The following is a 12718-nucleotide window of genomic DNA, read 5'->3' as shown; positions in this document are numbered from 1 at the left end:
TATCAATTTTGCTTAAGCTGGCCTGATGGACAACTCTACTTGCATCTCTTGTGTAGCTGGGCTGACAGACACATACCATCATACTCAGCTTTTTTATTGAGATAAGAGACTTCCTAACCTTTTGGTGGAGTTGGCCTAGAATCACATGCAATCTTCCTCATCTTTATCTCCCCAGTATCTGGGATTAAACTACACTTGAAGTTTAAGTACTCAGTGTTGATGTCACCTATGAATAAGACTCAGGTAGCAGGAAGGTCAGATATACAGAAATGATTGACCTTCACCTCTTTCTCAGCTTCCATCACTTTTATAAACTTAAGAGTAATTGCTGTAGAAAGTGCTGAAGGAGAAAGCAAAATTTCAATAGTAACTATGTCCCTATCCATTCACTACATGATATCTAACAAAGGAAATGGTGATGTATTAAAGATGACCTGTAGTTAGAAACTTCCTCATGACAGAAAAACATAATAAACTAAGCAAAATATACCTTGGAATGCAGAAGACTGAACTCCCTTCCTCACTTTATTAATGAGTCCAGAGTCAAGGTCTTCATCCTTAAATGGACAAGACTTGACACCACAATATCTACATGAGACCTTCCACCCCATCTTTGCATTTCTGATTTATCACTAAAGTTATAATGTTTAATTTTGGGGGAGGGGAGCAGTTCTGGGGCTTGAATTCAAAGCCTGGGTGTTGTCCCTGAGCTTCTTTTTCTTAAGGCTAGAGCTCTACCATGTGAGCCACAATGCCAATTCCAGCTTTTTCAGAGTAGTTTATTAGAGGTAAGAGTCTTGTGGACTTGCTCATTCAGGATGGCTTCAAATCAAGGTTCTCAGATCTCAGCTTCCTAAGTAGCTAGGATTACAGGTATGAGCCACTGGTGCTCATCTTACTTTTAAGTGGAATAAGGAGAGCAAATGGCAAAAATATAATCAATTCTCTTGATAATTTCCCTGATAATTTTCCAGGTAATTTTAAAAAGTAAAAATCTTGTTAAGAAATCTTAGTATTACTTATTTCTCTACAGATTAAAAACACTATGAACTGGATGAATCCAGAGAAACTTACTTCTGATTTTTGAACCTCAACATTTAGAACGCTTTTACTATTGATGTGTTTTATACTTTAGCCAAATAAAGCTCAGAATAATGAAAAGCAAACCCAAGTTTCTTATTTGCTACAAATGTCAATATATTTTTTTGACTAGTATAATTCAATAGAGATTGAATAACACTGGTCAGTAAATAGATACCTTACATTTTCTCTGCATGTGGATGAGTCTATTTTAACTATTACTAGTGAAATACAGATGATCTGCTGCTACTGTATTTCACCAGAACACTTCCAAGGGAAGCAAGCAGAAGAAATAAATCTCACAAAATGAAAATAATATTTAAAAGTATTATTTTAGCAGTCCATTCTAATATAAAGCCACAAAACTGTTGATAAAAACATTAATATTTGTGTTAGAAATCACAGACAAGTTTCCATTTACAAAATAATTGTGATTTCCCTCATTGTTAATAAGTCTTTTAAAAATTCCCAACATTGTTGTAGCTTTAAAATAAATTTTGCATTATCAACAATCATAAAACATAACTTTTAGCCTAAAATAAGATTGGTTTCTAGAGCAATTTCCCTTTTCTGGGAAAAACTTATACATATACGCTTTCAGGACAAGAAGTAATAACATCAAATGACAAATATTAAACATCCAGCAAGTAAACAAGTACTAACTCTGTATTACATTCCATGGCACAAAAGAATTATCATTGGTTTCCTGGCAATGAATACCACCACAGATCAAATTATATCAGAAAAACTCTTGTACTACCCAAATGCTTCTGAGATCAAAGCTTTTTCATATTTAACCCACAACTTTAAGGTCTCTAGTTCCTGAAATCAAATACTGTAATTTATTATACTTAGGACACAAGAAATCTACCAGGCTCATGGCTGTAATAAGGGGACAATGTCTGATTTGTTCATCATCATATTTATTCCTAGCATATACTTCAATGCCTAGCATACAATTCTCAGCGAAATAAAAGCTCGTTTGGTAACCAAAGTATTACTTATATGTCTGCTGTTACTATTTGAATTTGATCGAAACCAATTATTATTTAATGCATAGCTAAGGGTTTATTTTCATTTAATTTTTTTAAAAAACACAGAAATAGCTCTATCACCTTATTAAAAACAAGCAAACACAGATGTAAGATTATACTAAAGTAGGTAAAAGACAAAAAGAGTCAAATGAGTACAATCCTTGAGCATACAAATGGACTGTCTGGAGAATAGCAAGAGACCAATTAGTATCACTGCTTCCAGGAACACAAGTAACCAACAGTGTGGGACAAGTATATGTCTGTATTCTGTCTCATTGGCCCAAACAAAAACAAAACCTCTAAAGATAGCTCTTTTTCAAATATAGTCACAAACTTTTGAGAGCCTTCAAAAGCTGGCAAATAATCCAAAGGTCAATGAAAACATATAATAATGGAGTCATATATAAAAATGTCCTAAAAACATCCAACAGGCAAAATGCTGAGGAGTACACATAAAAGGAGCAGAGTAGAGTACCTAACTCTGAGTGCCACTTATTTTGGGACTCAAATTTGCCAAGTCCTACTGAATCACATCTCCTAAGACAGTTTGGATAATTAGAAATAACTATAAACTGTACATAAATAGAAAATAATATATGATTTCTTGATTTTTTTTCTTTTGTGGGTCATAGGGCTTGAACTCAGGGCCTGGGTGCTGCCCCTGAACTCTTCAGCTCAAGGCGAGTGCGCTACCACTTGAGCCACAGTACTACTTCTGGTTTTCTGGTGATTAATTGGAGATGAGTCTCATGGACTTTCCTGCTTGGTCTGGTTTTGAACCATGATCCTCAGATCTCAGCCTCCTGAATAGCTAGGATTACAGGTGTGAGCCACAGGCATCTGGTGATTTCTAGATTTTAAGAGTAACTTCCAATTATATGCTAGGAAAGAGTATATTGTTGTCCATATTTCAGTTAGATAAAAGCTAATTAAAGCTTTTTTTTATTTACTTTTCCACAGTAGCAAATTTTAAGTAATTTTGGATTAATTTCTAAGTTATGTCATACTTTTAAGTATTTGAGTTTTAACGGACGGATACCACACTGTAGTTTATCTTTATTTACTTTAATATTTACTTTAACACTATACTTTTTAGTTCAGAAGGATGTAGCCCTATCACTTCAAAATAACAGTATTAAAATCCTAAAAATGTAAACATGTATATTTAGACGAGTACAAAATTGGTCCACTGTCATCATTTTCTCAAAAGGGTCATTGAAAGAATTAGCCAGACATAGCCTAGATGCCTATTTTATAAGGAGACAAGCAAAGCAACTGCCAAACTGCCTTGAGGTTCAGAAAGGTAAACTAACTTGCCTAATTGTAAAGCTAGCAAGCAACAGATCTCTGATCAGATGAGTTTCCTAAATCCCTTGATACTTTCAAATGCCATCTGATCTCTTATTTCATATTACTTTAGATTCTCTTTCCATCCATTTACAAAGTCATCTCTCCATACAATCAAATATTATTATAAGCAAAGAGTACTAGGGACACATACAAAAAGAAACAGTACTGATTTTGAGAAGACACAAATATGGAAACATGCATTAAAATAACTAAAATGCCATCACACTTTCCTTGTGCAGAACACAGAGGGAGAATGTAGAGGGAGCCTGAAAGAGGTTGGTGCTTGAACTAACTTGGAGAGTGAATTAAAGAGCCAGCAAAGGCAGATGAGAACCTGAGGAGCAGGGAAAGGTAAGGAAGCAGATCGCATCCAACCTGCAGGGCACAGCATAAGACAGGAAAGCAGTAGGTAAAAGCCAGACAAGTTAAAGCTGGAGGGCCCTAGAATAGTAAGTTTTTAGATGAGGAGAGGAGGAACCACCAAACATTTCAGACAAAGTTATCCCAAGGTTAAAAGTTACATTTGAAGACCATGCTGATGTCACTCTGAGTTACAGAGACACAGTAAGAAAAGGAACAGAAAAGGGGCAGGATAGGTATTTAGGGTTGTAGAACAAGTTTTTCCAATAAGAAAAAAGGAAAGAGGGGCTGGGAAGGTGGCACCATGGTAGAGCGCTTGCCTTGCATGCATGAGGCCCTGGGTTCGATTCCGCAGCACCACATGAGCAAAAAGCCAGAAGTGGTGCTGTGGCTCAAGTAGTAGAGTGCTAGCCTTGAGCTGAAGAGCTGAGGGACAGTGCCCAGGCCCAGAGTTCAGGCCCCACAACTGGACCCTAAAAAAGAAAAAAGGAAGGAGTCCAGAATAACTAAGACAATTAGTAGTGGCTATGGTCATTTGTAGTATGGAATACCTTCATGTTTTTGAGAAGCCAAAATATATTTAAATCACTACTAAAACGCCTCACTATTGATTTCTAAGTACAGGTTTCAAAATATAGTTTTCAAACAAAACAGTGAGAAAAGACAAAAAAGTGACAAAAAAAGAGGTAATGTTTATGAAAAGTTGGCACACTCAGCAGAGACTCAAAAGTGCTGGTTACAGAATGGTCTGACCAAGAAGTCTACCTGATAAAGACTGATTTTCAGAAGCCATTCTGCACAGATAAGGTAGCATTTTGCCTTTAAACATTCCTCATATAAACTTAAGTAGAAGCACATTAAGTAATATCAACTGATCTTCACTTTACAAGTAACTAGATACACCAAGGAAAAGCCAATTGCATGCTGGAATAAGAAATTTCATTCAGATGGGGGCAGAAGACAGATAAACACCTCAGATCTACTTATCCATAAAAGGAAAATCAAGTCTTCGACTCAGCCCCAGGAAAAGGGTTTATAGACATCTGTATCATGACCCTACGTTTTAATTTCTCTAAAGGTTAACACAATAAATTTGTGGCTTTCTTCTGTTAGCTCTTTCGTTCTAGACAAATAAAAGCAATCAAGTCTATAATTACACACTCCATTAACTAGCTTAAAGTCATTTTACATAGATTCATACACCCTGTACACATACACACACAGGAAAAAACACAGGGCAACAAATCTATAAGTTATCAACAGTGGGAGCCATGTTTCTCACTGTTGGACAGAGATAGGAACTTATAAGCATGACACAGAAAATGCTTAAACTCAGAACAGACATGATATAAATAATAATACCACCCCCTAACAAGTGCCATAAAAAACTTTATATTTCAACTATGACTGAAAAATGGTACACTACTCAACAGTAAAAAATTTCTTATAACAATGAGAAATGCAAGCTTAAAAACAATCTTAAGCCAGGCATTGGTGGCTCACACCTGTAGTCCTAGCTACTCATGAGGCTGAGATTTGAGGATCGCAAAGTCAGCCCCAGCAGGAAAGTACGTGAGACTCTTATCTCTAATAAAGCACTAGAAAACCAGAAGTGGCGCTGTGGCTCAAGTGCCTTGAGCTGAAGAGCTGAGGGACAGTGCCCAAGCTGAGTGTTCAAGCTCCAGGACTGACAAAGAAAAAAAAAAAAACTTAAGACTCCTTAAAGATAAATTAGGCAAAAAACCAAAATATTCTTCTGAAAATGAAACATAACTTTCTTAGTATTACTTCTGCAATTTCTAATCCTTGGACTGAAATATTCTCAATATCTGAATTCTCCAAGTATTTGAACTTATTTCTTTATGCTTTCAATATCTTACTTCAGTAAAAAAATCACCTTGACAATAAAATTATAAAAATGAATAAAAACTTAAAAACCTACAATCTTGTTAAAAACATACTACACATTCCTGACCCTTCTTAAGCAGAGCATGCAGGAACATTTTCTTGGCTAGGTCATCCATGTAACAACACAGTTGCTCTCTAAGATCCATGATGTACAAGCTGCTGCTAGAATTCCCCTGTAGCAGTATTGCTAGCCTGCTTTCCTAGTATTCTGGGGCTCTCCTCTATCTCGGAGCTGCCATATCATTTCCCACCTCTGTCAAAGTGCTAATCACCTTTAGTTTGAACTGCCACAAAATCCTTCTAATGTAGGAAAACTTATTTAATTGTGCTTAAAAAAAAGTGTTTAAATACAACAAGTGATGCGTATGCACTTTAGGTATATGGAGATTGGATTTGAAAGACTCTTCTGGATCTTGTAATTCTTTCTTACTAAAATTAAAAAATGTTCAGTATTGCACTCAGATTCAAAAGAACGGTATACGACATTTGTGAGGCAAGCATAAAATATGCTTGTACATTATAGTATTTTTCTGATAAAGTTGAGACCTTCTGTTCAAATTGTTAAAGCATTATATTTACTTTTCTAATGTGGCAATTGGCTTTAAATTTTAAGCTAATGATAGTATGCTGTATAAAGTTTTCATAATCCTTGTGATTTCATTATAATAAATAAATTACATTTATTCTCAAAGCAAATGACCAACTAGTTACAGGGTGAAAATATAACTCTGGGTTGAATTCACAGACCCTAATTCTCAAAGGAGAAAATTCTTATTTCAAAAACTAGACTTTTCATATTCACTTTTCAGATTTCCTATTTTTGTTTCCTTTGGTTTCAATTATTTGGGAAATTAATTTTAATTTTTTTTTGTTGGTATGGGGCTTGAACTCAGGGCCTGGAAGCTATCCTTGAACTCTTCTGCTAAAGGCTAGCACTTACCACTTGAGCCACAGCTTCACTTTAGGTTTTCTGGTAGTTAATTGGAGATAAGAGTCTCAGACTTTTCTGCTGCATTCAGATCTCAGCAGCCTCCTGAGCAGCTAGGATTACAAGTGTGAGCCACTAGTGCCCTGCTTAAATTTATTTTTCACTCAACCTTTTAAATAATTCTTTAATTTACCAAAACATAGTAAATTGAAACTGCAGGCCACTAGCTAGAATTTACTCCTTTAATTTATGCTCAAGAAATATTAGGAGGGGGGCTGGGAAGGTGGCTCAGTGGTAGAGTGCTTGCCTTGCATGCCAGAGGCCCTGGGTTCGATTCTTCAGCACCACATAAACAAAAAGAAAAAAGCCGGAAGTGGTGCTGTGGCTCAAGTGGTAGAGCGCTAGCCTTGAGCTGAAGAGCTGAGGGACAGCGCCCAGACCCAGAGTTCAGGCTCCATGACCGGACCCCCCCCCCCCCAAAAAAAAGAAATATTAGGAAGGCTGGGAAGGTGGCTCAGTGGTAGAGCACTTGCCTTGCATGCCTGAGGCCCTGGGTTCGATTCCTCAGCACCACATAAGCAGAAAAAAAAAAAGCCGGAAGTAGCACTGTGGCTTAAGTGGTAGAGCGCTAGCCTTGAGCTGAAGAGCTGAGGGATAGCGCCCAGGCCCAGATTTCAGGTCCCATGACTGGACCCAAAAAAAAAAAAAAAGAAATATTAGGATTAGTACTTGCTAACTAGAGCTGATGGTTCACCATTCTGAGCAGAAGTAAATTTTGCCTTACTGAGACAAAAAATAAAAGGGTTGTTAATTTAGGAAAAAAGAAAATGAATTAGAAAATAAACCTCATATATATTCTAACATTTCCCAAAAGGAGGCAGAAGTAGAAGTGGGTTAAAGAACTACAAGCTAATGTGATTTTAATTTTTATGGCATTCAAATATAGCAGGATTAACTTTGGAGCTCTTAACAATAATAAACACACACACACACACACACACACACACACACACACACACACACACACACGAAGCAAATACTTTTGGAAAAAATACTTCCAGAAGGGTTGTCCACATTGAAATAGGAACAAAACAAGTTCACAATATTTATCAGATCATGTATTGCACGCTACTTCTGAAAATACTAACAGAATTGTAGAGCTAAGAAAGGGATATCCTTAGTTAATGTGAAATTCCTGGCAAAGAAATTATTTTTGAAACACAAAACTGAGATTGTACAAGATGCCCAGGGTACATGATTCAGATTTCTACTGCCCTCCCAGGCAGGATCTGAAGGACCAACTGAAGACCTGTGAAGAGCATGAGGAGTTCAAACAATGGAGTGTTAAAAATCAGGAGAAGACTGTTGCTAGTGTCTCATGCCTACAATCCTAGCTACTCAAAAGGTTGAGATCAGAGGAGAGCAGTTTAAAGCTAGTGTGGGCAGCAGACTGTGAGACTATTTCCAATGAATTACTAACAAGCTGGAAGCAGAGCTGTGGCTCATGTGGTAGAGCGCTAACCTTGAACAACAACAAAAAAACCTATGGAACAATGCCCAGGCCCTGAGTTCAAGCCCTAGAACCAGCTAAATAAAAAGAGAGCTCATGCTTTGTAATGACAGAACTGAATCTTGCCTGACATGGAATGGTTTTGAAGTAATGCTCTTCAAATCAAAACCAGAGAGCTTCACAAAGTCTCTTTCAGACTCATCCAGGGGACCAGGCACTACATGAAAACACACATTCAGCTATCCTAGTAAGAATCCAACACAACTCTGCAAAGCTGTACCTTCCTTTACCCAGCTTTATCCAGTTAGCTTTCTATGCAGTTATGTGTTTTTCAAGACATCTGGGTCCCTACTTGCATTTTCCTTGCTTCTCTTGACATAGAAGTTAACTTTTACTTTTTCAATTTTTAAACAACATCATATCAAAGCCCCAAATTACTAAACTGATTCTAGCCACATGACCTTGGGAAATCACTCATTCTTGTAAAATGAGAGCTCTGGACTCAGCCCCACTTGAATGTAAACGCTATGTCTGTTTGCCACTTCACTCCCTGCCCCTGGGATGTGAATTCTTAACGGAGTGAAAAAATGTGCCTGTCCCCAAGGCACACATATAAAATAAACTCATTTACCTTTTCTTTCCTTTTTTTTTTCTTCAGTGCTCAGGATCAAACCCAGGGCCTTGTGTATGCTAGGTACTTGATCCATGATGAGCTGCATCCCCAGACCTCATTTTTCTTTTTTTCTTTTTTTTTTTTTTTGGGGGGGGGGGTCGTGGGGCTTGAACTCTGGGCCTGGGCGCTCAAGGCTAGTGCTCTAGCACTTGAGCCACAGTGCCACTTCTAGTTTCTGGTGGTACATTGGAGATTAGAGTCTCATGGACTTTCCTGTCCAGATGGCTTTGAACTGCAATCCTCAGATCTCAGCCTCCTGAGTAGCTAAGATTACAGATGTGAGCCACCAGCGTCCAGCTTTCATTTTTCTTCTTAGATTTTATTCCATATAATCTTAGATATATTTAGAACATTAAAACTGAAGATTTTCTATGCAGAAAACAGATATGCATATAATTAAGTTCTATACTCAATTATTAGAAATAAAAAGGGTGAATTATACACTAATTGACAATGGCACTGTTATTTACTCTCTTCTTTCCCTAGAATACACTTCAGCATGCTGTTCCTTCTTCCTTTGAAAGGAAAGCAGCTGGCAAAGAGAAACAGCCCTGGTCCCATCAGTGAGAGGCCTGAGTTAGAGCCCCATCCTCTGCAGAGACAAGCCATTTATCTTTGGGGCCTGGAAATTGTATCTGTGCAACTATTAATTTCTAAGGGGCTTCTGCTTTAACAACATCTGATTCTCCTTTCAGTCTCTTTTCTATTTACTCCTTTATTTAGTGCTTGACACATCATTCCTATTTTTCCTTTTTATCCATACCTCCACCAAGTGAACTGAACTGCAAAACCATAAATGGAGCAGAGCACACTGGCTTTTGACATCAGAGACCTGACATCAGAACAAATTTAGTTTGCTACTAACTAATCATATTCAATCAAATCTTTAAAATGGTGATATAATAACTATCTCACTGACCTAAAGTCTCTAATAGAGAGCCTGACACATTGTAGGCATTTAATAGTTTCAGTTTCCTACAACTTATAAGTAAGGATGTACAAGCCTCATGGGTGGCATGCATGGGAAAACTTTAGGTGAAACACTCACCAGGCTTCTCTGCATGCCAAGAAAGAGTCTACATGCCTAGCGACATGCCTCATGAGTAGGACAGCCCCAATCATCCACTCTCTTGAGATTTCAAAAGTAAAAAGTGCAGGTGCCCCCATGTCAAACCCACAAGTCAGAGGAAATAAAAGACTTGACACAGCTTCAAAAAGATAGATTCTTAGTTACCTGAAAGCAAATGCTGTCTGCCACTGGGCTCACAAGAAGGTACTCAGAATTTTTCATATTTAAATGTACAGGAAGTATGCTAACGTTACTTACACCACATAGTACATGTTACTTTTGAGTTTCAATCACGGGAACTAAGCGTGACAGAGAATAAATTTCTTACATAGTGAGGATACCTGAACTTTGTACACATATACAACCACTTTCAGAAAAAGCAGCAGCTTTCTTTATTTCAAAACTGGGTCAAAACTAGCAAGAACAGGGAAAGGCGTAATTGGGACTGACAATGAGATTCATTCGTTAAAGTGACTTAAGCATAGTTAAGGCTGCAAAGAATTTTTTTTAATGATTCCCAAACTATAAGTTTTTTCTTCCACATATTCACCAATGATACAAAGGAATTAATGGGTAATAAAGGCCAGTCTAACCAAGTATGGTGACAGCCTGGAAACCAAAGAAATCTTGTGCAGAAACCCAGGGTTTTCTAAAGTATCACCTTCTTTCCTAAACTCTTTCAGCCTAAGCAACTACTACAAAAACATAGTTACAGGACATAACACTGCTTAGGAAACTCTTCCAAGCTTAGCTTCATTTGTCTAAAAATATAAATCATCATTAATCATCTGTAGTTAGGCCAGGTTGCTCTCCTAGACCCTAAAATGCATTTTTCAACAGAATTTCTGCCATAAGCTGTCATTTTTCTTCAAAGGAATCAATCAAAAGCACTGTTGTTTCTGGTTAATTTTTTTCCTCATTTTAGTAAGTCTGCCTTCTCCCCAAGTTTCTGCTCACACCCCAAACTAAAGAAACCTGGTTTTCTCCAATTAGACTTGAGCTGTCTGATGAGAGCTGGCAGACTGCTCCTCGGGCCCATTATCCACCCCCACCAAGCTTAGCTCTACCCCTGTCACCCTCCTAGTTGCTACAATCGCACTCCCCAGGCTACTTCCTCTCCTTTCCATGATCAGCTTTCCCTTCACCCAGCCTAGGACCTAGCTTGTATCCTCCAGCTCCAGATCTCACCACAGCCGTCCTCCCTCAGCTCCCATTCCTACGCAGGCCTCCTACCTACCTATACCTTTGCGCAGTCATTTAATACCCACCACAAGCTACCAATACCTAATCTTGGCAAAGCCTTAAGCATCTAAATGAGACTCTTAGTAAGGTGCGTCTCCTCCCCCCACCTTACATCAACTCCTATCTCATTCCAGGCCCTGTCCAGTTCCTTGTCAGTTTAGACCTTGCTCAACAACTCCCTTCCAGACCCTGGGCCCCAAACCCAAATCCCATTCCAACAGTCCTCCTCTTAGCCTAAAAAGGCCTAGTACGGCTGGACCAACCCACTTTCTCCCTGACTGAACTGCTGCCTTCCTTACTTCCCCCATCTACTCCTGCAGCCTGGGGCCAAGAGATCTAGACCTAGCTGGTCACTTAGGGGCCGATTCGCGACGAAGGACACGCGTGTCCTCCTCAGGTGCCACTTTCCAGTATCGTGGATGCAGGCCTCGGACCCTCCACCCTGCCCGGGATGGCCCCTTCCCACTGCATCCGCGTGCTAGGTTAGAAGGTGGGGACACCTATCCGCACCGCGAGCCCCCAGCTCCATTCCAGTCCTGAAGATCACTCTCCGCACTTGACCCCGGCCGGGTGACCTCTGCCGGTGCCCAGAGCCGGCCCGGTCTTCACGGTCCCGGAGCCCTGCACCCCCACTACATGCACACGCGCGCGCACATACACACACACACACACACCCATGTCTGGCGGGGTGTGTCCTCTCCCCGCGGGACACTCCGCTGGGGTCGGGTGGCCCAGCTCACCTCCGCGTCCACCACCTCGTGGTAGGCAGGCGGGGGATCGAACCCGCCGCCGCCTCCCGTGCTCCCGCCGCGGGAGGGGCCGCCGCCGTCCCCGCTACCGTCGCCCCGTGGGCCGCCACCGGGCCCCGGGCTGGGGCCGCCGCCGCTGTCCATGGGCTCGTAGCCGCCGTAGTCGAGGCCCGGCCGCTCGTTGGTGAGCAGCGCCACGGCCTCGTTGATGTCGTTCTTGGCCAGGCGCAGGGCCTTGCGGATGGTGGCAGGGTCCGAGAAGCCCATGCACAGCAGCGTGGTCATGTGCTGCTCCTCCTCCGATTCCATGGCTCGCGCCTGCGGGCCGCGCCGGCCGGCGAGCCGCAGCGAAGCGGTGGCGGGTGCCGGGCCTGGCGGGCCTCGCGCCGCGGCCTGGGCGCCGGCCCCGCGGCCGAGCGGTCTGCTGTGTCCGTGTCCCGCGTGCTCCGCGGCCAGCGGGCTAAGATGGGTGCGGACGCGGGCGTCCGGAGCGCAGCCGGGGTAAGGAGTCGCTCAGGCGCGGCCGCCCGGCCCAGCCCTGCGCGCCGCCATGTTGGCCTCTCCTCCTCTCGCGCGGGGCCGCGCCTCCGTTCCCGGAAGCCGCGGCGCGGGGCCGTTCCCGGGCGCCGAGGGCCGGCGGGGGCGGGAGGGGGGGGGGGGCGCTGGGATGGGTGTTGCTAGTGAAGGCGCGTGGAGCGGGGCGGGGCGAGTCAGAGGTGAAAGGGCGGCCGCGCCGCCGGGGCCCCTGGAGAGGGAGGGCCCGTCCGTCCGCCAGTCCGCGCCGCGCCTGCCCCGCGCTCCGGCAACAGGTTCCC

General features: G+C 41.6%; 1 protein-coding gene across 2 annotated transcripts in view; it reads right to left on the bottom strand.

Moving 5' to 3' along the window:
* Nucleotides 1-12243, bottom strand: part of Usp24 (ubiquitin specific peptidase 24) — a 125439-nt gene extending 113196 nt beyond the window's left edge. For both annotated transcript variants that reach the window (XM_042699227.1, XM_042699235.1), the window contains exon 1: nucleotides 11895-12243. In XM_042699227.1, coding sequence (XP_042555161.1) covers nucleotides 11895-12212 — 318 coding nt within the window. In that variant the 5' untranslated portion in view covers nucleotides 12213-12243. The remainder of the gene's footprint in view (nucleotides 1-11894) is intronic.
* Nucleotides 12244-12718: the final 475 nt, after the last annotated feature.

The sequence above is a fragment of the Dipodomys spectabilis genome, unplaced genomic scaffold, assembly GCF_019054845.1.
Source record: "Dipodomys spectabilis isolate Male_0828 unplaced genomic scaffold, ASM1905484v1 ptg000007l, whole genome shotgun sequence".
NCBI classification, from domain to species: domain Eukaryota; kingdom Metazoa; phylum Chordata; class Mammalia; order Rodentia; family Heteromyidae; genus Dipodomys; species Dipodomys spectabilis.
The sequence above is the reverse complement of the archived record's forward strand: the minus strand, read 5'-3'. Positions and strand labels throughout refer to the sequence as shown.